Here is a 23,753-nt window from a genome sequence, read left to right on the forward strand (position 1 = left end):
ACTATTCCTCCATAGTCTGTGGGCCATGGTTATTTCCAAACTTTATTCAATGCCCAACTGCTACATGATAGCAAAAGGTAAATATGTACAATAAATATAATATATAATAATACATAAAATTGGAGACTGGATCCAGAGCAACAGGTCTGCATACAATCTTAATAATGATATGCCTTTCCCTGGACAATCTCAAACATTTACAAAACAGATAATATGGAGAATCAGTAAAGGAGTTTCTAAAAGATTCATCATAGGATTTTTTTTTTCTTTTTGCTGAGGAAGATTCTCCCTGAGCTAACATCTGTTGCCAATCTTCCTCTTTTTGCTTGAGGGAGATTCACCCTGAGCGAACATCCATACCAATTTTCCTCTGTTTTGTATGTGGGTCACCGCCACAGCATGGCCGCTGACAAGTAGTGTGGGTCTGTGCCGGGGAACCAAACTCAGGCCTCCAAAGCAGAGCACACCAAACTTAACCACTAGACCATGGGGCCAGCTCCAATCACAGGATTTCTTTAATGAGCAAGCTTCCCTTTTATATTCAAATTATAATTTGAGTCAATAGTAAGAAAATATATTCACTGTTGTTCAAGATGGGGAAGGAGGGTATAGAATCTAACCAGATAAAACTGAGGATAAGTCTCTAAGTGCAGACAAATTCCACCTTAGAGACTGAAGGATCCCTTCTAGTAATTTAAATGATCCTTTAAAAAAAAAAAAAGAAAACACCCAAAATGAGCAATTACCTTTATTTTCAATTAGAACAAAAAGTAAAGGTTGTAGAAAATACCAGACAGTAAATTAATTAAAATTTCCAATAAAATTATTGAAAGAATTATTAAAAGACATTGATGCACATGAAGACACAGAGGTGGTTAATAGCCTAGATGCAGTATGGGTCGGTGAAGAACAGCTCACCCAGTGCTCTTCAACTTTTTAATTGAAGGCACAGCAGACATGCTTATCAAATTTGAGGCTAAAAAAGATAGCTAATTTTTTTTATGCCTTTCAGCCTCTGTCTTTGGAGTAGGGTTGCTCATCCCTCCAGGCTCCTAATTTTCACAGGAAACCTTAAACTGTCCTCTGTTTGATGTTAAAAGCATATACTTTTGCCACTAACCAACAGAGTGAAATATGTGCACTTAAGGCTCTTTCTGGAGAATAAAACCTTGAATTATCTGCTACCCAATCTTTTTTCCAATTCAGGTTGTAGCGACAACAGTATTTATGATGATTGTCTAAAAGGTATACATCAATTCCTCTAGACATATAAATTTTATCCTTGAAAAATTCAGATCATCATTTATTCCATTATTTACTCATTTATCCAACCAATAGCTATTGATTTCCTACTATGTGCCAGGCCTTGTGGTAGGTGCTGAGCATAAAATGTGAATGAAATAGACACGGACCAGACATGACAGTCTAATGGGAAAAAAAAAAAAAGCAAGCATAGGTCATTGAGAAAATATGTATGTAATTACAAATTTAGACAGGTGCTATAGAGACAACAAATGGGGTACTGCTTCCGCTTGAGTTAAGTGAGCAGGGTTGGCCTGCTTGAGGATGTATCAGGTAAGGTGATGCTTGAAAACTGAGAAAGAACCAGCGACGGGAAGGGTTCCATGAAGAGCATTCCAGGCTAAGGAGTAGCATGTGTAGACAGAAGACTCTGAGGTGGCAACGTGGAGGAGGCTAGTGAGGAGCTGGGACTGGCAGGCAAGATACAGATCCTGCAGGACCGCATGGGCCAAGTAAGGAGTTTGGATTTCGTTCTAGGTGCAGTAGAAAACTTTTGAAGTATTTTAAGTGGAGAGGTGATACAGTTCACTGAGAATAGCATGCTTAAACCATATTCTTTGGGGGCCTTCATAGAAATTACTTTTCCTAAATAGTACTTTGTTACTATACTATTATTGGCATTGAAGGGTACAGATAAGAAACCATGAACTAAGGTTTTTTACCAAATCCGATATCACTGAGGATGGTGATTCTTTATGGAGATCTAGGAAAATTTTCCCGGGGGGGCTCTCAATACCTGGTGATCTGTGTTTATCTTGAATTACCATTTTGTTTATCTGATGGATACGTTGAATTTTGGAACTGATCTTGTTTCCCTTTTACTTTGTCACATAGGTATCGTACGCCGTATTTTCACCCACCTCCCGCAAATGCACAGGGTTGCGTGGCTTGTATTTCTGTGAACTGATTTCGGCCTTGGCTTTATTATTTTGCTACCCTTACTTTACCTTTTCCAAAACTTAACTATTTATTTTATACTTTTATAATAAAGGTATTTTTGTTGGCTACCTAAGAGAACAAATCAGAATTAAGTAGGTGGAAAAGAAAATCAGGAATTGAAAATATCTCAATAATTCCAATAAGTTGAAAGATCTGTTCTTAAATTTGAAAGGTCATTTGTTGAGCACAGGATAGAGAGCACTCATTTAGCATCAGATTTTATGAAGTGACATAAACACAGCAGGGCTCAAGGACTTAGACTGATTATAAAACAGTTTGAGGCAATACAGATAGCCTCCCACACAACACTTAACATTGTGGAATGGTGATTTTCTTTATCTTCCCTGGTGGACCGTCCCTTGAGGGAAGGGCCCACATCCTATTCACCTTTATATCTTCCATATTTACTGCAGTGCTGGGCAGGCATTCAGTCAATGTTGAATTAACGATTGAGTAAATATAGATTATAGAAAGAAAACCTCCCAAATCTCAGAATGAATCAGCAGCAGTGCAATGTCCTGAATGCAGGAGGTATGCACACGTCGTGGCATATACTACCTTGCTTGGCCATATCTAGAGCTCTAAGTTTAGGGTAGGAACCACGTTTCTAAAGTGATACTGACAGACTGGAGAAGAGCCACAAGACAGCAGTCAGCTTGCGGAATAGTTAGAAGTTGTGTGGTTTGATGACAAGGAATGTTAAGCTTCCAAAAGAAGATTCTTATAAGGGACACATTGGCCTTCTACAAACATCCAAAGGACAGGCATATGGAAGAAGGAATAGATTTCTCCTAATTCCAAATGGCAGAATTAGAGCCAGTGGATGGAAGTTATAAGGAAAACTTTCTTGAACAGCTTGTGGTCCTTGATGAGATAATACACTTCTTATACGTGGGTAGAGTATTAATTAATTGATCTGACAGCGACTTGTATAGTACTTGAGTAGCTGGATTAAGAAATGTTTAATATCCCTTCCAAATCCAAGATGTAAAAACATTATGCCCATGGTAGTTGCAATGAGCAAATGGATTCCATATTCGCATGTAACAAATTAATCTAATTAATGTGCCACATAACGACTATTTACAGGTATTAACGTGACTGCTAATCCTAAAGGTTTTTGCATTAGTTATAAAAATGTTTCTGAAGGCAATAGGCTTTGAGAGGGTGGAAGAGTAGGAAATCACACAGTTCCAGATCTTTGAAACAACTTAAAAAACTCAAAGAATTTTGGTTTGGCTGAAATGGCTGCGTGTAGGCAACGAGCCCAGGACAAGTCAGGCCAGGCCAGATCGCTGGCCGTATGAACTGGAGCTGATGGGTGGGTCCCCAGGGGAGGGCATGAGGGCAGAGCACATGCTCTCAGAGGCCCAAAGGGGTGAAGTTAACCAAAGACAGTAGGGAGGGCTGAGAGACAAAATAAAGGAAATCTGTTGCCACCCACAAGTGAATCTGGATCTCTTATCACCCACAGCAGGATCTGGACTCCAAATGGGAGACATGGTCTAAAGGTAGGGAAACTGAATCAGCAGAGGATACACTCTGAAACCTTTCGTGGAGGGTCTTGGTCGTGGCTGCGAATGTTAGCATCCCTGGCTTGCCTGCATTGATCATTGGGTACGTGGTGCATGCATATTGGGAAGGCTTATTGGCACAGAGTTGGGTACGTATATCACAAATCAATTGGTGGAAATCCTCAAAGGAGCTTCAGAGCCCACAGGAAGGCTTTGACATTATCCCGTAACCTTTGGATTCAAGCAACTTCAGAAGGAGCCCTCCAAATCAGTTCTGCTTTTTTCCGCCTACCGCTTGTATCTCAAACATTTTCCTACTTGGCAGAACTGCCTTCGCTCCCTCTAAACAGGCTGCCGAGGAGGCTGGAATGTACGTGAAGGAGTAGAAGGAGCAGCAGACAGATGAAAGCACATTGAGCCATTCCTGGCTTCTGTAAAAGTGCTTCTAGCTTTCTGCCCTGTGTACACAAGATTCCATTGAGCACTAATCTGGGATCATCTGTCAAAAGACTTGAAAATTTTAAATACCAAAAGCTTTGTTTAGAGATCAGATTTCAGAGTTTTGACTGTATTTGGAGTGTTTGCCTTGGTAAGAAATGCCACGGAAAAGGCAGGACAGCATGCAGAGTCAACCTTGAGGGTGAGCAGACAGCGGAGGACACACAGCCTACCCTCCAAAAGAGGTGCTGTTACACAAAGAGGCAGTCAGGCTGCTGCTTCACTTTAGGATGGGGATGCAGATGGGTGGGTCTCCAGATCTCAACCTAAGAGGGTGCTGGTTCTCACCAGGTAATTGAAGGCTCTGGGCTGTGCATCTTGCGCTCTCTAGTCACCCAGATCTCAACCACCACAAGATTTTAGCTATCTCATACCTATATTTCCATTTAGACATTCCAGTGTCATATGCGGTTAAATAGGATAAGATGATTTTCAGTATATTCTTTCCAAATTTTCTCCCCTACCCAATTTCCCCAGCACCCTTTCAGTGCCATAATTTTTCCTTCCCTGTCCTTCATGTGTGGTAGTGGAAAGAGTTAAAATATCTTCAGCTTGGAGATAGACAGTGGCTCTGCACCTGATTGCCATATGACCGGGGACTTTGCTTCACCTCCAGGAGTCTCAGTTTCCTTTTCCATAAAATAGGATACCACAGAGGGTTGCTGGAGATTAATTAAAGACATGAACTGCAAATAGCATAAGGCCTGGCACATAGTAGGTACTCAATGCTGTTAGCTCCTCTCCGCCACCTCTTCCCCGCTTTATTGCTCTTCTGGGTTCCCAGTATTCGTCTGTTTATCCCATCTCTGAAATAGTCTGAGTGAAGGTTGCTTTTGATGACCAAATTAGGAAAGAGGAAAGTAAGTGAAAACTAAAAACTCGTGCCATCCGTTCTCCTCATTTTTAAAGGAAATCCAGCATCAGTCTTGGAAGATACACTTGGGATTTCAGCGCTCTCTCCGGCTCTGATTCCTTCGGCCGTCTCTTGCTCATCAGTGTCGGGAAGAACACTCTCAATGAGATGCTTGCAAGACATCATCAGCCCCGGGGAGATTTCCAGTAGTTTCTTGCTTTGGCATTTACAACGAACAGAACAGAACAGCCCGACCAGGGGCAATTCTTCTAACTCTGGGAACAAATGACGAAAACAGATTCATTAAAAGGGTCCAGGTTTCATAGCAATAATTAGCATAAAACAAGGCATTAATGACACTAATAGGAAAATAATGTTACCTATCTGTTTTAAATATGGTATTTTGGACGTACAAAATGGCAAAAACATGGTGAGCAGTTGCATGGATTTGTAGATACTACTTGAACCATAAGATAAAACTTGTACATGACACAGGGAAGACAGAGATGTTGATATATAATCCTTCAGGGATCCCCTTATTAACACTCAGAATCACTTTTAGAAAAATTAGACTTTATTGTAAGTTGTCTTTCTTTTAATCAAGGAATAAAAATTACTTTTTTTTTCTTGATTAAGTTCAATTCTAGTTCTTCATTGCCAATCTCCTATGAAATACTATGTTGTGTGTTGTTACATCTGTTTACGTATATCCAAGAATACGTATTTATGATCTTGATGTTTTCAGAATAAAACACCTCAGGCCTTTCAACGTGTGTTCGTTATTATACAAAAAGAAGGCACTGTGGGTTTTTTTTTAAATGGTAACCTGGCCATGATACACTGGAGTGCTTCTCAGGAAGAATCATTGCATTATTTTTAAAATGCTGCCAGGTCAGTAATGAAGTACAAAGTTGGCACTGGGAATTGCCAAGCTTTCTTTAAGTGTCATTCACAGCTATGAAACAACTGCCCATCATTTCCTGCCTTTTCCTTGGCTTCCCAGGACATACCCAAAGTCCCCAAATTCCACACACTGCTCTTCTTTCTCTCCATTCTTCTTCTATTTTCTCCCAAAGAAAAAGTGATAGCTGCCAGGTATCTGGCTGGAACACATGGTTTATGGCAGGGACGTCCCCTGAGTGGGACCATCAAGCCAAAAACACATAGCGGCTGACATTAGCATCTCCATCAGATGGCAACCAGTGCTGGGTCAGAACTTGGCAAATGGACCTCACAGGCATCTAATATTGCAATCTAGGGCTAAACCTGTCTACCATTAATGCCCGTGCTTCTGTTGCTACATATTAGATCCCTTTGACCTTTCACAAATGATGACCTGGAACAGAAACCTCTGATCAAGTCCTAAATAAGAATGGAAAGGGAACAATATGATCTGGTGAGATCTTCCTTTAGTTTTCTGCATTGATGCTGATTGAAACCTAACACTTGCCTACTCTTGCATAGTTATAGGAAGAGTCGCACAATTGCCATGAGAGACAGTATGTTCTAGTGTAAGCCCCAGGGACCTTATTAACTTATTCCTCTCCATAGTGAGATAGTTACAGGAAAGAGGCTGCTTCTCAGAATCCGGCCAGCAAAAATTCCCACAGGGCGAGGTGAGAGGGCTGACACAGTAATAAGAATTGAGGTTCGAATTTAAGTCCTGTTAAACTGTTAATTGAGAGTTTTTCATTATTAGGACTATAAATCCCCAGGCCAGACTATGTTTCCGTTTGAGTCAGCCAAATGTAAGAACAAATTGGCCCTATGTTTCTTTTTCAAAGAACTTTATTCATTCAACCCCAGGCTCAGAATTGGATAACATGTTTTCTATGGACTTTTTTCTCTTCACATCAAACACTATTAAAGAGAAAAAATAGGGGGAAAAATTCTAATTACTCCCATATGTATACTCGGATATGGCCAAATTGAATGACCCGCAGTTTCCTTAAACACACACTGGTTGTCGATCTCCACACGTGTGGGCATCGACTCTCCTGCGGAGCCCTCCCCAGCCGCTGCCTGTCAGAATCCCACCCATTTTTTCAAGCCCACCCGAATGGCTCCTTCTCCATGTGGCCTTGTAGCATCTCCCCAGTCAAAAGTAATTCTGCTCCCCAACATTGTGTTTGTCTCTTTTTTGAGGCACCTTTCAAATAAGGCGCGTGTTATAAGCTTTGGCATAAATTCTCTGTTGATCCTTAGCAGCCTGGTGACAGTGCCTTCTGCATGAATCTGCATCTTTACGATGATTCTTGGCAGTGTCTTAAATGTTATAGGTACTTCATAAGTATTTTGCTTCTTGGTGATTAAAAATTGGAGCAGAAAAATTAAAGAGGAATAGATGCTTAACGAATATGCCTGTGCCCATTGGCTGCGTCTCCCAGTCTTATCTGTAAGAGTTCTCAGCTTCCCATTGCGAGGGTCAGGAGCCTGGAGTTTATTTACTTGGGTGTTAAACCACTTGAAGTGTATTTTTCACTAGAAAAGCTTTATTGCGTTCGTTTCTTTGTAACGAAGGGTGGGGATTTATACTCAGGCTGTTTGTGCTTATTTGAAGTAGTTTTTCAGTTAAGACTTTATCACATCCATCTTTTACCTGGCTGCAGCTGCCTTGGAGAAAGGGAATGTGCCTTCTCGAACTTTTACAACTTAAAAGATTTCCTGTGCCTAGGGCTTATTTTCCTTCTACTGTCTTTTCTCTTCTCTCTCTCTCTTTTTCTTTTAACTCATTTAGTGAGCGTTGCTTCTCGGTGCTTAGTCAGCTCAGAAGCACGTCAAATACTTGCATTTGCTTTGGGCATTGTGGGGCGTATAGTAGCTGCTGGAACTGCCTCTCTTGGGGTTGGGCTTGGGGTTGGCCGTGCACAGTCCCATTCTTTCTGCCTCTGATTGGCTCCCTGGGGTCACGTGAGGACCCGGGGGTTGGAATTCTGAGTTGTGGCTTTTGGCACTCCTTTTTCTTTTTAAAAATCGCCTGGTCTGTTGCGCTCTGCTGGGCTCGGTGCCTTGCTCTTTGACTGAGAGTGGAGACAGACAGAAACAGCCACAGGGCAGACTGAGGTGGCAAAAGAAAATCTACCGAGATGTTCAGTCAGGGACCCAGGACCCCAGCTTCAGGCTGCTACTATCTAAATCCCCTGACACCTGAGGGCCAGGAGATGTACTTGCGATTCGATCAGACTGCCAGACGCTCTCCTTACAGGATGAGCCGGATTCTAGCACGCCATCAGCTAGTGACTAAAATTCAACAAGGTGAGTTGCCGGTAGTGGAAGGCTGTTGCTAATTCTGATTTCTGTTGGCTCTGTTTCATGCTAACCCGGTTTTTAAAATGGTTTTCACTTTGCAATATACGGGTTTCTGTGCCACGCCGCACGTAACTTTTAGAAATAACTTTAGGCTGCAGTTTTAAGCAAACAGTGACAGCACTTAGCTGCCACATTACTCAAGATAAAGTGCAGAGAAAACGTCATGGTAGGACGGTGAATCATAAATTTTAAAAACTTATGTGTGTCTACAGAATAAATGAGACAGGTTTACTCTGTGTATTTTAGAAGCTTTTCTGGAGGTTCCTCACACTCTGTCACATTTAAAACTTGGCCACTGTTTATTTAACTTGGAGGTGGTGGGGAGACTAACTTCCACCCTGCCCAGATTCTTTAGAACACTCTTAGTGACAGGGGAAAGTTACAATTCTATTCTTAAGGCCGTGGGCTGACAACCAGAATCCCATTCTCTGCCTATTTGTATGTTTATGTCAGTATTTGCCCCTGATTTGTTGATACTATTTTTGTGGTAAAGGATAAACGTGTCTGCTAAGCTTGAAACAAATCCTGTGACCTGTGTACTGAAGCACCAGCTTCCTAAGGCAGAGATAAGATATTGATTACAAGCTGCTAGGTGTTCCTTTTAATTCTCAGAAAAAAAAACCTCAACATCCTGGACATCACTAAAACTCATCATTCTCCCAAAATAATTTAAAACACACTCCTTATCTTAGGATAGGTCTGTAAAAACCAGAAAGATGAACATTCCCAAGAAGCCCCTAGCTGGCACCCATTTAAAAGATACACACGTACCCCGTATACACAATAAGTTTAGGAAGCTTATGACCACTCCCCTCGCAGACTAAAAATATAACTAAATTATTATACTGTCGATACATAAGTTTACCAGGAATTTCTAGAGCCATTATAAAAATACAATTTCCACTTGAATAAATGAGTTTAAGATTATATTGAATTTTAGAGGGGAAGCTGGGGTTTGTAATCCTGAAAATCTTATTGTAATGTTTCCAAAAGAAACAATACGTATTCTAGTGAGCAGCATTTGATGAGATCGTTTCCTTGGAAGTTGGGATTTGTTTGTAAAGGTTCAGGAACTGGTTATGTGTGAAGGATGCTGGTCCTACATACCAGTCTGATTTCAGGAAGGATATTATGTCATTCCATAAACTCGGTGTGCAGGTCTTGATTGAATAGAAACAAAAGTAATTATTTCCCTGTGACTTGACTTAAAAATACACCAGGCTTAGAATAAAAACCAGCTCCATTTTAGTTTCAGAGATTTCTGATAATGGTACTTTAACAGATGCCGTCATCACTACGAACGTAGGGGCTTGATAAATGTTTGATGGTGATTTATGGTCTGCGCTCTGGACATGTTCCTCAGCAGGCGTATAAAGTGTATTGTTAGAAACATTGCAAAGAAGTCATTTGGAATTGCTTTGCAAATCTCCTTAAAAGTATTTACGATAATTGATTTCATTAGAAATTATTTGTGTTCTTTTTGGAAGGAAGGTTATTTTTCCACTGAGAACTTGAAGTTATAAGCACATGCATGATCACTGAAAGTGCACTCTGAGTCTCTGTTTCATTTTGCCTGATTAGAAAATTTGAGCATTCTCACCTTTCTATGTTGTGTTAGGCAAAGCAATGTCTGAAGCCGATGAAGTCCTAAAAATTAAAAGTGACAGTTAAGTTCATAGGGAAGCATGAAAGAATTCCAACAGTCCAGTGATTGAGAACTCATTATTTGTTAATATCATACAGCTGTATCGGAAGACATTGAGAAAACAGAGGCTAAATGATTTTCCTGGGTTCATTTGTTAGGAGATTGGTTTCCTGTAATAGTAGAGAATATTGATGGAGCATTTATAATGTATCAAGCAATGCTCTGAGGGCTTTATATGTATTTCAATTTATTTTATCCTCAAAAAAATTATTGTAGGTAAGCAACATTGTTATACCCATTTTAAAGGTGAGAAAACAGAGGCACATGGAGCTCAAGTAACTTCTCCAAGGTTATATAGTAGGAGTTGGTATTTGAATATAACTCCAGAGCCCATGCTCTATAATCTGCTAAACTGGTTTTTGGTTTTTATAATGGGTGTTAAAGTACTGAACCTATGGTTGATTTTTGCATTATATAATATGCCAAAGACCTTTCCGTCTTTTCCACTTAGGTTACAGCCATGAACCATATTGCAGAATCAGGACCGCTCCCTCACTATGAGATTTCCGGTCAGGTTTTGTTTCTGCGGTGGAAGCAAAGTGCTATGTGTTTTACCTTCTTTGAACAGCTGGTAGTCAATAGTACGTGATGTCAAGTTGCTTTCCTAATGGCCTATAATCATTCAATTAAAGTCATCAAGTGTGTATTAAATTAATAACACCATTATTTTTTTGTAGTTCACATTTTGGTATCTTGAAATGACAGCCACATCTGTAAAACTGTTTGCATTACTCTGCTACAGATGTTTCAAGGGGAATTTAACATTATATTAATATAATTTGGGGCATCATTACTTATAATCATGATCTCTCATGGCTGTTGGGAACAGTGCATACAAGTGTGTTGTTGCTCCCCACTGACCTCATTACAGTGAGATAATCGTTGAACGGCATGGATATGATTCAACAGCACATACACTCATGGGAGGAAAACACAAGGAGGAGAAATAAAGGAATCTTTGATGATGCATAGGATCAGAATTAGTTGCCCAAACCCAAGATGAATCTAAACTTGCTCATCTTAGGGTAGGCTCCAAAATATACATGCATCATTTCTCTAGCCTTCTTTTCAGTTCTGGAGTTTTAAGTCCAGTTAAAAAGAGAAGTGATGTTTAAAATAGAGTGTTGTTTTGCAGAGTGAAAGTTTATCATAAGTCATACTGTTCATAATGCCTACCCCACGATCTCGCTGAATCAATGGGGAAATTGTTGTGGGGAGAGAGGATGGATATAATAACGGTCCTTCTTTCCCTCACTGGCAGGCACTTGGGAATGGACAGGAGCGAGGATGCTGAGGAGGTGGAAGAAGAGCATGTTAGGCCACAGGAAGGGAGAATTGGGACCTTATGCCATTATTTGATGGCTACGATTTATTGGCTACACGTCCACCACATTTAAAGTCTATATACACACGCACGTGCTATTTGGAAAAGCCAAATCTAAGCAGATACCTAAATGTGATTACTTGCTCTGTGAAAGAATCCAATATGTTATGAACCTTAAGGAAATTATTTTAAATGCTTAAAACAGCACGATATGGACCAGATTGCAGTAAAGTCCACTGAACCAGAAAAAAAGGAGACAAGGATGCAGGTTCTATGTAGACAGTCCCTCATTCTTTCACTGTGGCAAGTTTCAGAACTTCACTGGGTCTTCGTTTCTTGGTGAGAAAATGAAGCGGTTGGGCTGTGATTGCTCAGGTTTATTCTGGTTCTCAGCTTCTCTCTGTAGTTAAGTCAGTAACTCCTTCAACAAGAGTGCGCAAAGCAGGGAGATTTACACCTAAAGGAAGAGAAGCTGAAAAGGAAACAGAGCAACTTTGTAATGTGGAATAAATCCATGGCTTACGATTTTTCTACAACTTGTCAAGGAAATGGTAAAATGGAAATCAGATTTTTGTCCTACCTCTGCCTTCACTTACTTGTGTGATATGAGGCAAGTCACAACTTCTCTGGGCATTCTTTCCTTCCTCCATAAAGTAAAGGGTTTGGGTTAAATAAATGTGAAGTTCCCATCACCTCTCAAATTCTAGGATTCTGTGATCACAGGTATTACTTTAAGAGAGAGAGAGAATTCCTATTTACTTTTCCTTATTAAGGCATTCAGCATCTACCTGCACATGCTTCTTGATACCTATTAAATGTTCTCATTATCAATTTAATAGGAACGTTAGGATGTCCAGTCTTCTGGACTATTTAAATGTCAGTGTAACCTATAATTACAAGGAAACTTGTAACAACTTTTTTCCCTCAGGAGTCCAGGACTGTAAGATTGAGTTATTGCAATGTCTGGCCTCTTAGAAAAACTGTGGGGATTGGAGATTGTCCATGTCTGTGTACCCCTATTCTCGCAAAAAGACCTCTTTTCTTGATAGAAAATGCAGAATGTAAAAAATTTCACTACTAAGGGAATTAGTGACAGTTGGACTTGCATTTTCATTGACTTTTTATCTGAGACTATTTTTAGAGATAGCTCCTGAGTTAAACTTAACTAGAGTGGAATAAACTACCTTTTTTCATTTCCCAAGAAATGGAACTGGGCATTAGTGATGTATTCTCCCTCATTACACCACTAAGTCAGCTGGCTTTTTGGGAATTTTCACAACCCAAGTGGTGGCATTGCTCATCTCTAGTAGATGAGACCCCCACCAACTGGGTGACGTCAGCTGAAATTAAACAAATCGTTTGTTCTTTTGGGAATTGCCTTTTCTCTGTGTTTAGTACTTTCTTACCCAACTACTTTCAGAAATGGAGGGTGAGTGTGCTGGCAGAAAGACAGATGGAACACAGAAAATGGACAAGAATGCATCAGTCATGTACTGCTCGAGTTTTTTTTTAAAAAGTGGCAAGTGTCAGAAATTCACATTTCATGAATCAGAGCCTCTTTCTATTCAGTAGTGGTGACTGAAGGGCCTGTACAGAAAGGATACTGTTCAACCAAAAGTTACAGGAAAATCCGTTAAGTGAATTAAGTCAACTAACTTTGAATAACATTTTAAAAATTATCACATGGGAAAAATATGAGCAGTCAAGAAATAAGTACTAGAAGGAAAGCAGCACAGAGCAATATGCTTGTACACACGCAAAACCTGAGAGTTTAACTTTAACGGAATTCTGTGACTTCTATCGCAGCCCATCACTGCTTTTGTTAGCTCTGATTTTATAAACACAGATCCTAGATGCAGGCAATTGCCAAACTTGGATCTTAGTTAAGTGAATAGAGATTTTTTTTCTCATGTCGTTTTTCCCCTATATTCAGTGCTTTAATCCTTAGTAAATTCTGGACACTGGTCAACTCTTATAAAGTAGGATTCCTCATTTCCTCAGCAGCCTAATCCTAATGGGCAGGTTTAGAAGCACAAATTAGAAAAAAATCACCACTAGTTATCTGAACAATATCAATTGATGACCCAAACAAATTTAGAAAGAGAGAAAATTAGAAGTGAGTTTGGACAAACCTTTTGTATAAAGGGAAATAAATCAGCGTGGATTTAATGGAGATGGGTCATTAATGGGAATGTGCTCTGTCTCTGCATTTCATTAGCTGTGAGGACACGGTGGTGAGACTAGGGAAGAAGATATGAGAAGATAGGAGAACACCACCATGAACTAATTGCACACCAGATATTTGAATGAAATAAGGATCATGTAAAGATCATTTTCTTCTTCCTCAGGGACAATCTAAATATGATTTTCACGTAGGTAAAGACATTATATATTAATTTACATTCTACTTCTTTACCTAAAGGATTTGAAATAGTTTATAGAAAATACAACCCAGATAAAGACAATAAATCTGACAAAAAGCAAAGTGTAGGTCAGGGCTTGCCCCGTGGCCAAGTGGTTAACTTTGTGCACTCTGCTTCGGTGGCCTGGGGTTCACTGGTTTGGATCCTGGGTGCAGACCTACACACTGCTCATCAAGCCATGCTGTGGCAGCATCCCACATAGAAGAACTAGAAGGACTTACAACTAGGATATACAACTATGTACTGGGGCTTTGTGGAGGAAAAAAGAAAGAGGAAGATTGGCAACAGATCTTAGCTCAGGGCCAATCTTCCTCACCAAAAAAGAAAAAAAAAGAAAAATGTAGGTCAGTTAATAAGATAAAACTAGGAAGAGATATTACACAAAAATATAAACCATAAGGCCCTGAATAATTATTAAAAATGGGCTGCAAATTTAGCTCGAGTTTTCCTAATCTAAGCAAAGAGGAAGACACAATCAGGGGAAGATTTGCCATGTCCATAGGTAAAAACATACCAGCACAGCTTTTCCTGGGACCTGATATTTGAGAGAATTTTCTCTCAAGAGCTTGATGCACAAGAGCAATTTCTCATACAAATCTCTTAAAGGGACTACAAGCTATAGTGGATGGTACTTTTAAACATTAAATGGCAAGTCTCTCATGGCATCCTGCAGTGGAAACGGCGGCATTACATCAAATTATAATTCAATAAAAATATCTGGAGAAGGGGTGGGTGGGTCAAAACAAGTAGGTCCAGTATCCACTCCTCTGATTCTCTCGCTTAATCTGGAAATAGCTTGGAAACTATCTAGAGACAGTTTCTCAAAGTCTGCCTCACAAGGCACCAGTCCTGTTAGATAGATATTCAGAGGGAAAACGTTTCTGTGGTTAAGTAATTTTGGGAAATGCTGCATCCTCTTTCCCTTCTTGGAAATTTATCCTTATGAAAGGTTCAGAGAAATCCTGCAGAAAGTAGTTTAACTTTGTTTAAACTGGTATATTTCATCATGAAAGCATTTTTTACCGGATACCAAGAAGTGACATGTTACAAAATCAGCGTTCCCTGGGGAACACATTTTGGAAAGGTTGATTTAGGAGAGTGCAAGTCCTGTGGTTCACTTAGATAATTCTCTTCAAATAAATTTATTTCATGGATTGGGCAGTAGATAGTGTGAGGTTGTATTTTACAGAGTAACACTGCAAGTATTCTATGTTTTCCAATAAGGCCAGCTCCATATACTTTAAAAGTCAACTGGGTAAAGGTAGGATGGGCATCTTTTTATGAAAATTAACAAACAAAGGAGGATTCTAACCTGATTAGGCGGCCCCTGCATATTTGCCGGGCAGAAAACTGGAGAAGTAGGCGTGTGGGCAGAGTTAATAATTTTAACAGCAAGAATACAGCCAATCTTCAGGTAACTCTACAAGATACATACTGCTGGGCCAGAAGAAGGAAATTTTTACTTTTTTAGCTCTGGATCTGTCCAACCTGTGATAACGCTAAAGTCCTAGTTGAGTTCCGAAGGAGTCTGACATTACATCAGCCAGTTCAGGATATTCCATTACTGCTGGGAAGTAGCCTCACCGCCCCACAGGAAAGAAACAGGAAACTCTGTAGGAGTAGACGTGGGATATGGACTCGCTGAAGCTCCAGCATTGATGGGTGGCTCAGTCAGTTTCTGACTTCACGGTCCGAACGTATCCCTGGTACATAAAGTCTCTCTCAGCACGACAGAATAGAGTGAACTGATAGATAATAGGTCATTTTAATTAGTAAAATCTGTTTGGTGTAGTTATAAGCAATCTACCAAGTTTCCTGGGAAGACTGCAGCTATATTCTTAAGGTATTTTTCCTCCTGCTGGCAAAGAGATAACTCATAGGCATTTGCATTATGAATGATGCTTTTTGAGAGAAAGCCACAAAATTTTGAAAAGCTACAACAGAATGCATAGGGAATTAGCCATACTGTCCAGCCCAAATCCCCATGTTATAAAGTCACATAGGACCATAGCAACCACTATAGAATGGCGCAGGCTACGGCAGGACTGATACAAGATTACCATGAAAATGATTTTCCTCACAAGGGTAGGAATCCTGACAATTTTAAAGGTCCGACAGAGGCAGAGCTGACTAAAATACTGATGATTTGCATCTTCTTGTCTCTCAAACACTCTGATAAAACATGAGGGTAGAAGAGTGTAGGGGAGAGAATGGAGATTGTAAAGAAACTTAGTCACCAAGTAACTAATTTACATGTCCACATTTTGAGCTGAAGAAAGCATTCTCTTCCTGAGTCCAACTCCCCTCTTCCTGGTTAATTTTGAAAATCATACATATGGATGAGATGAACCTTGGATTAGTATTCAATTTCTATAAATGAACAGTAGCATTTCACATACATTTGTATTCACCACATGACACACTGGCAAAAAGTGTGTACAGTCATAAAATCAAATTTTCCTCTGAGGGTTCTACTACAAAATTATTTCTAATATTTAAAATTACTATAAGAAACAAGAAAGATTCACAATTCCAATGATAATGGTATTCCAACCATATCCCCCACCCAAAATAAGACTGGAGTTGTTAATAGAGAAATTTAAATCTCTCCCACATGCTTTGAAGGACACAGTACATTTCCACTAAATGCATTTCTCAAAATAGAGAAGGAAATCCATTGCAGGGCCCTTATTGTTTTGACCTTTGTAAAACCATGTGCTGTGTATAACAGAATCTTAGTAATCAAATCTCTTTCACTTCTACATTGATCTCTTTTGGGTAGAAGGGTCAGCTAACACCACTTCCCAGTACATTCCTGTCCTCACTCATCATTATATGCCTTTAGAAGGAAGGTCTAAGGCAGATACAGCCGCTCAGATATTTTTATTACTGGCTTCCTAGAAGAAGAAGTAAAAAAGAAAACTTGGCAAGAAAGAAGGGAAGTCAGTCTTGCAGGATATCTTGAAAAAGACTGCAGAAGAATTCCAGTGACTGAGTTAATCATCTGTTGGTCTCAACATTGAGTGTGGTGTGATTCCACATTTGAATTTTTATGTGTTATCACTGGCCAGGGCGGCCAGTCCATTGGGATCGCTTGGAACAGCTCATGAAATGGTAGCACAGGGCACAGAGAGGTGGGCATTTGCTTCTTGCCTTCTTGTGTGACAGTCTTCCAAGAATTGTTCTGTTAACAGGATGTTGAAACCTGTGTCTTCGGGGCAAATAATTGAAACATGATTGAATTTTAAGAAACACATTCTTCTCTTTTACAGATAGTTCCATGGGATCAAGAATGTCCCAGGGACGCTGTGCATTTGACCCAAAGTCCAAACTTTCTACGTCTATAATTTGTAGCAACTGGAGGCCTTTGGAGTTACGCAGCTTGAATTTGAACTTTAGCTCTACATTTCCCTAGCAGAGTGACCTTGGCCAAGTTACTCAACATTTTGAGGCTTTGATTCCCCTGTGGGCAAAGTGGAGCTAATAATAGTAACTATCTCAGAGTTGCTGCAAGGATTAAATGAGAGAATATAATTAAGCACAGAGCATGGTGCCTGGCACCTCATAAGTGCCCAGTATAAGAAAATAAGTATATATTAAACGGACAGCCGTGTACATAGGGCCCTTCAAGGGACTATATCACCAAACGAAGAGTAAATTATTTACTCTCTACCAAATTTACTAAGGCAGGCGTACATACTGCACATTTTTTGTGTCCTCAAAAAGTATCACTAAACTGAGAACTAAAGAGTTTTTTAAAATCTTGAACTGTAATGAAAACCATGGCTTTTCCCAATCGTGGTTTCCTGTGTACAGCTGTTACTCTTGCAGTTGCCCTGAACTGACCTGAAGTGGTGAGTTTAGGCCAGGTTTCAGCTCATATAGATAAACAGCAAAGCCTGCAGATCCCCACCTTCCAGCAATAAAGGGCAGTTCTCGGCAGGAAGTGTTCCTGGCTCTTGGAATCGCGGGTGGTAAACTCTACAGCAGAGAAGGGGCAGCAGCTCTGGAGGGAGGGGGCTGTGCTTCCTCAGGGTAGGTCAGAGGGAAAGGCCAGGGAGTGTGTGTGGGGTTGGGAAGACCAGGCCTGAGACAAGCCTCATCAACCCGTGATAGATGGTTTTATCTGTATTTCTGACAGTTAAATCTATAGTATCTGAATTCCCCTCCCATGTTGTGATTTTCTCAACTGATAAGTTAACTTTGAGATTTCTGTTAATTTTGTAGAAAGTGTCCAGTATTAAAATGATCTTTGTGCATGAGAGCTAATAGAAAAGAAACGTGGCAAAATGTAGGTAAACTTTCTAATGCCCAGTTAGCAATTTAAAAACTAAACACTCTGTTTGTTCTCAAACAAATTAAGAAACTTTTATTGCCCATTTCCTCTAAGGATTTCATTCCTTATAATTGAGGAATATCCTCTACAATTGTTGAATTCCTCAGCTATGAAAGACTGCATATGATCGCTAGCCTTTGTTGAAATTCATTCTTAGAGTTGAATGGATTAAATAAACGTGGATTTTTTTTTGCCTCATTTATGTACGGACTATGTACAATCTTAGGTGCCCCTTCACTTAGGAGGTTCAGCATAAAGAATAGAAACATCAGTTAGTACAGTCTTTATACGTCATAACTTAAATGTGAATCTTGAACTTTGTAAAAGCTTTGTTTTATAGAATGAAGTAGGTTATGTCTGCATATGGCATCCTTGAAACCCTGTCGAGCTATTATAATAGGAATTCCTTCACTGGTCTAGTGCATGACAGTTTGTGCAGCAGTGGCACATGCGTTAGCGTTTTGAGTATGTGTGTAGGATGGATTAATCTTGGATTAGGAAGATTTGTCCTCTAGACTCTGTCTTTCAAAGAGACCCAGCAAACGCATATGCGCCTTCTCCTACTTTGAAATGTTTCTAGTCTGTTTTCCTGAGTCATTCCTTTGGAAGTAGACTGTCACCTGGTCTTGTCCTGTGGAACAGCACATTGACCTGAGTGGGCTCTCTAGATAAGTATAGACTCACTTGACAGGATGAGGAACCATGTCCATGAGCACCACAGGTGTAAATCATTAACTAACCAGTAGACTAGAGATGGGTTCAGAGTCCAACTTTTTCCTTTCCCGCTCTGTGTAGAGTAAAACAGCTCCCTTAGCTCCAGCTTTACATTCTGACAAAACCATTCTATTTCTGTTTCACAGGAGGTTTCTCCTGTCGCTTTTGGCCCCTTCTCCCACTTTTGGATACCTAGCAGAGCTGGCCCTGGATGCTGCAGCTTCTATTCTGTGAAGCTTGTGGCTTTGTTTCATAATGCAAGAATGACATGGAGTTGAGACAAGTTCTTTTCAGCTCATTAACTATCAGTCATGCTTCCTTCTGGCTGCATGAGTCTGCGCACCTGTGCCCAGAGGTGCAGGCAGGCCATGCCTCCTGGGCTGGGGGCGACTATTTCCATTGAGTCACCCAAGTGAAAAGAAAAGTGAAAGTTGGGGTGTGTCATGGAGAGGAAGGTTGTCAACATAGTTTATTCACATTTCTGTGCATTTAGATAAAATATTTGGGTCTGGGGATTGGTGATTTGACTTTTTATAAATTTTACACCACGCTTTTGAAATGTTGACAGAATTTTAAAACCAGTAGCAGTATACTTATAGCTACCCTTATTGAGGGCTCACTATTATGTAGCAGGGACTATTTTCAGCACTACATATATATATTGTTATTTTATTCAATTTTCATGAAGACCTGAGAGTTAAGTTTACTCATCTGGAAAATAAGCATCATAAGGCCTAATGCTCAAGGTCTTAACAGTGTTCATTTCCCAGACGAGTAAACAAAGACTCGGAGAGGTTAAATAACTTCACCAAAGTTGCTCAGTAAGTAGGTGGCAAGGATGGGCTTCAAACTCAAGTCTGTGTGATTCGGGAGCGCACGTTATTCACCATTGTGCAACCCCATCACCCTTATAATTATAAGTAGGTGTGTCTACCTGGAACTGAAGGAGGTTGTTTTGTTTTTTTATCATTTTAGACCCAGTTGGTCCTTCCTCCCCAACCAGTCCCTCAAGTTGTTGGAGGACTTCATTGTGCCTCCAAAACCAGCAGAAACCCCACGTGATCATCCCGTTTACTAACTTCCCTCCCACTGCCCTCTTGAGGGCTGGCTGCTCTTGATCAAGCACGCTCAGTCCAAAGTAAATGTCAAGGCAGCTGTATTCCAGCCCTTGGCAAGGAATCTAGCATGGTTAGGTAGGAACAAGCATAACAGAGGGAAAAACAGATTCCACCACCCCCGACCTCCTTTCTCTACTTCCAACCCTCCGAAACGCTGCCCTTCTTCCTAGAAAGCACTGTGGGTGGGTGCCCATCCTCCCCCAGGTCCTCCCAGGCTCTTAGGGCCCATGGAGCTCCGTGGCTCACATGACCTTTACAGTGGGCCTTTGCAGACAGGAGTGGAGACAAGAACCGAGGTGAGAACTAGGTCAGGCCTGTGTTGTTCTCTGGGCCCTGGGTCTCGAGCTCAAGAGTCTAGAGTGTGAAGAAAGCAGGTATTAAACCAAGGTCTCCATTTCCAGAGAGAAGTCCTGGATGGAGATTTTTTTTTCTTCCAGATTTTGCAATTTTGACCTCAGTCACAGCTAAGGCCTGCAGACCAGAATAGTCACAGTTATACTCTGCACTTGTAGCTAGAGAACAGTAGCCAGTCAGAAGAAAATATCAATGTTCTGCCAACTTCTGCTGTTTGTGAAATTTTGCCAGAAGCAAAACAGGATCAAAAATAATAAACAGACCTCGTCCCTTGCTGCATGACTGCTATTTACATGAAGATATTGATGGATGGGCTGTGCCGTGAGTGCTCAGGGATGGAAATCTTCAAGAAGAAAAGGTTAATTTTTTGATGCTTGGTGGCATGTGATTTGAGATTTTCTCAAATAATTGGGTTTCCAAAGAGACAACCTATAGCATAGATACTGTTACTTCTCCAATACGACAGCCTAAACTGTGGATAAAACAACCTGACACATGAATTACACGCAGCTGTCAGACTTCTGCAGGGAAATGAATCTTGAAAACAAAGGAACAATGTGAGTCTTAAGTAGAATGGTAGTGATGTTTTCAATAGAAAGAGAAACCTGACCTGCACAGCAAGGGAAGTAGAAAGCAGGGTGCCTGGGTTCTAGGACGTCTTTGTCCTGACCTGGTGACCGTGGATGTTTTTACTTAACCTCTTGGTGCCTCAGTTTGTCCATCTATCAAATGGGAATAATACTAGCTCCTGCTATTCAGTAATCTCATCGAAGGAAAAAAGAATTGATGTGGAATCAGTTCGAGTGGAAGGTGTGGTGCTCTGTTCTGGCGTGGCTGAGTGATGTTAAGGCACCTGCCAGGGATCATTGGGCTGGCCTGAATACACGGGCAGGACCCAGCTCTTTAGTGTCCTCAACTGGACACAAAACATTGCCACCTTTGCTTCTCCTCTTTGAATAATAATTTATATCATTCCTCAAGGATAGGGGAATAATGTTCCACTCTGGTTTTTGTTTTGTTTTTAATTGGTTCCCAATGGACAAAGCCTACTAATTCTTAGCTTCATTTTATATTTTCTTTTTATATAGTTGATGTACTTTGAGTGAATTTATATAATTAATTATGGTCATTTCAAACTCCAGTTTTTCCCTCTTATTTTTCTTCCCTTCTGAGGTGTCAAGAATTTTGACTCAGCTGATAAATATCGTTTCACCCTTAATAAGTAATTTCCCATAACCGTGAGCTGAAAAAAACCTTTTAAAGTGAAAGATATTGTGTTATAGACTCATGGGCTTTGACAAGTCAAAGTGTCATAGATCATATGCTTTCAGAGTTACAAATTTCCGATCTAAACTGGGCTTCTTGCCTAACGCTAAAATTTTCTGTGGATGGTTACTTCTTTGGGCGGGATAGCCTGGTGTGGACTACAAGGGCTTACTGTGGTCACAGCGGGTTGTCTGAGTCTGAGGGAAGTCAAGAAACCTGATGTCACGCTACCAGATCCTCTGATGAAGGAAAGACATGCCCAGTGCTTTGCAGCTGCCTTGACTGCACAGACTGCTCTGGAAAGTCTTAGGAAAGCAAGGTGAAAGCTGAAAGGAACACACTCTTTATAAACATATCCCTTTAAAAAGTGTAGGTTTGGGGGCCCTCCCGGTGGCATAGGGGTCAAGTTCACACACTCCACTTCAGCGGTCTGGGGATCCTGGGTTAGGATCCCAGGCACATACCTACATAGCACTCATCAAGCCATACTGTGGCAGTGTCCCACATACAAAATAGAGGAAGATTGGCCCAGGTGTTAACTCAGTGGCAATCTTCCTCGCCAAAGAAAAAAAATGAAGAAGAATAAAATGTTTGGGTTTTGTTTGATATATATATTTTTTTAGAGAGTCATCTTCTTGTTTCTTTTCATTTTTTAAAGATTGTCCCTGAGCTAACATCTGTTGCCAATCTTTTTTTTTCTCTTTCCTTTCCTTCTTCTCCCCAAAGCTCCCCAGCACATAGCTGTATATTCTAGTTGTAGTTCCTTTTAGTTCTGCTATGTGGGATCCTGCCTCAGCATGGCTTGATGAGCAGTGCTAGGTCAGTGACCGGGATTCGAACCGGCGAAACCCTGGGCCACCAAAGTGGAGCACACAAACTTAACCACTCTGCCACAGGGCCAGCCCATGTTTGATATTTTTGGTAGGGGTTTTATTTTTTGTTTTAAATGTTTGAGTGTGCTGATGATGGTGGATTCCAGGAGAAAGGGCAATTACTAAGCTGAGATTTGTGTGACAAGCTTTGAAAATTGTTAAACACACTATATATTTGGTTATTATTTGGAAAGGCTGGTGTCTTGAATGAAATGCAATTTGAGGGAGGAGGGTGAATGAAGAGGGAAGGAGTTTGCTGGATGGAGAAATATCCAAACACTTGAATGGCCTGCTGAAACCTTTTACACCAACAAAAACTGAACCCTAAGCCTTTATTGACTTCTTTCTTGCACATGAGGGTGAGACTAGCTTCTCTGCGCCTCTCAGATATGTGCTGCTCTGAGTTTCCTTGCAGCCTTTGGCTGAGCGGAACACATTTCTTGTTTCGTGCTGGCTCCACTCAATCGTCAGCCATTTAAATAAATTGCCGTGTTTTGTGATTGATGTTAATAGTTTGACATGGAAGTTATAAAGCCTTCAGATCCTTGATTTATCAAAGAAAAACTCTTTCAGATATTTTTTCTTTGGCCCTAAGAGGCTGTGCATTTTCTGAAACTTGTAGATGCAATGGGCTGTGGTGCTCTCTGAAGCGGGATTTAAATCCTACTTCCAGCCCTGATTGTGTGATCTTGAGCAAGTTCCATGACCTCTGTAAGCTAGTTTCCTCATCTAAAGTGAAAATAAAAATAATGATGTCTCCCGCCTGGAGTTGTGGGATGAAACTGTTGTCACACATGTTAAGTGCTTACTCAGGGCGCCATGTGTGTTAATCTAAAAAGGAAACAAGGACACTACAAATCAGCAACATGGCCCAAGGCTCTGGATTAACCACTGTAGGGAGGATAAAAAATACCCAGGTTTGGATAATTACATAAAGTGGAAGCTAAACAAGGGCCACAATTGTAGTGGATCTGAAATTAGAATGTCTAGAAGTTTCCCCGGAGGAGAAAAAGTTTGACAAGGGCAGCTTAGAAACTATGCAATTTAAACAAAGATTTTCCTAATCAAATGGAATTTATCTGAAAGCAGATAGCTGTCAAACTCTGGGTGTAACAGATAATATTTTTAGTTATTCAACTAATGAGACCAACCTTCGTAGATGCAGAGTATGAACTTTAACTTTGGCGTGAGATGCAAATGTATCTAACTCTTTTTATTTTTTTTTA

General features: G+C 40.4%; 1 protein-coding gene across 7 annotated transcripts in view; it reads left to right on the forward strand.

Annotated features, from left to right (window-relative positions):
- STARD13 (StAR related lipid transfer domain containing 13) overlaps positions 1-23,753 on the forward strand; it is a 488,843-nt gene that overhangs the window by 316,667 nt on the left and 148,423 nt on the right. For 2 of the 7 annotated variants that reach the window (XM_046664322.1, XM_046664324.1), the window contains exon 1: positions 8,089-8,361. The exons of the other annotated variants lie outside the window; for them this stretch is intronic. In XM_046664322.1, the coding sequence (XP_046520278.1) occupies positions 8,193-8,361 (169 nt within the window). In that variant the 5' untranslated portion in view covers positions 8,089-8,192. Of the gene's footprint in view, positions 1-8,088; positions 8,362-23,753 lie in introns of those variants that run through there. 7 annotated transcript variants of the gene reach the window in all.

Source organism: Equus quagga, chromosome 6 (genome assembly GCF_021613505.1).
Source record: "Equus quagga isolate Etosha38 chromosome 6, UCLA_HA_Equagga_1.0, whole genome shotgun sequence".
Taxonomy (NCBI): domain Eukaryota; kingdom Metazoa; phylum Chordata; class Mammalia; order Perissodactyla; family Equidae; genus Equus; species Equus quagga.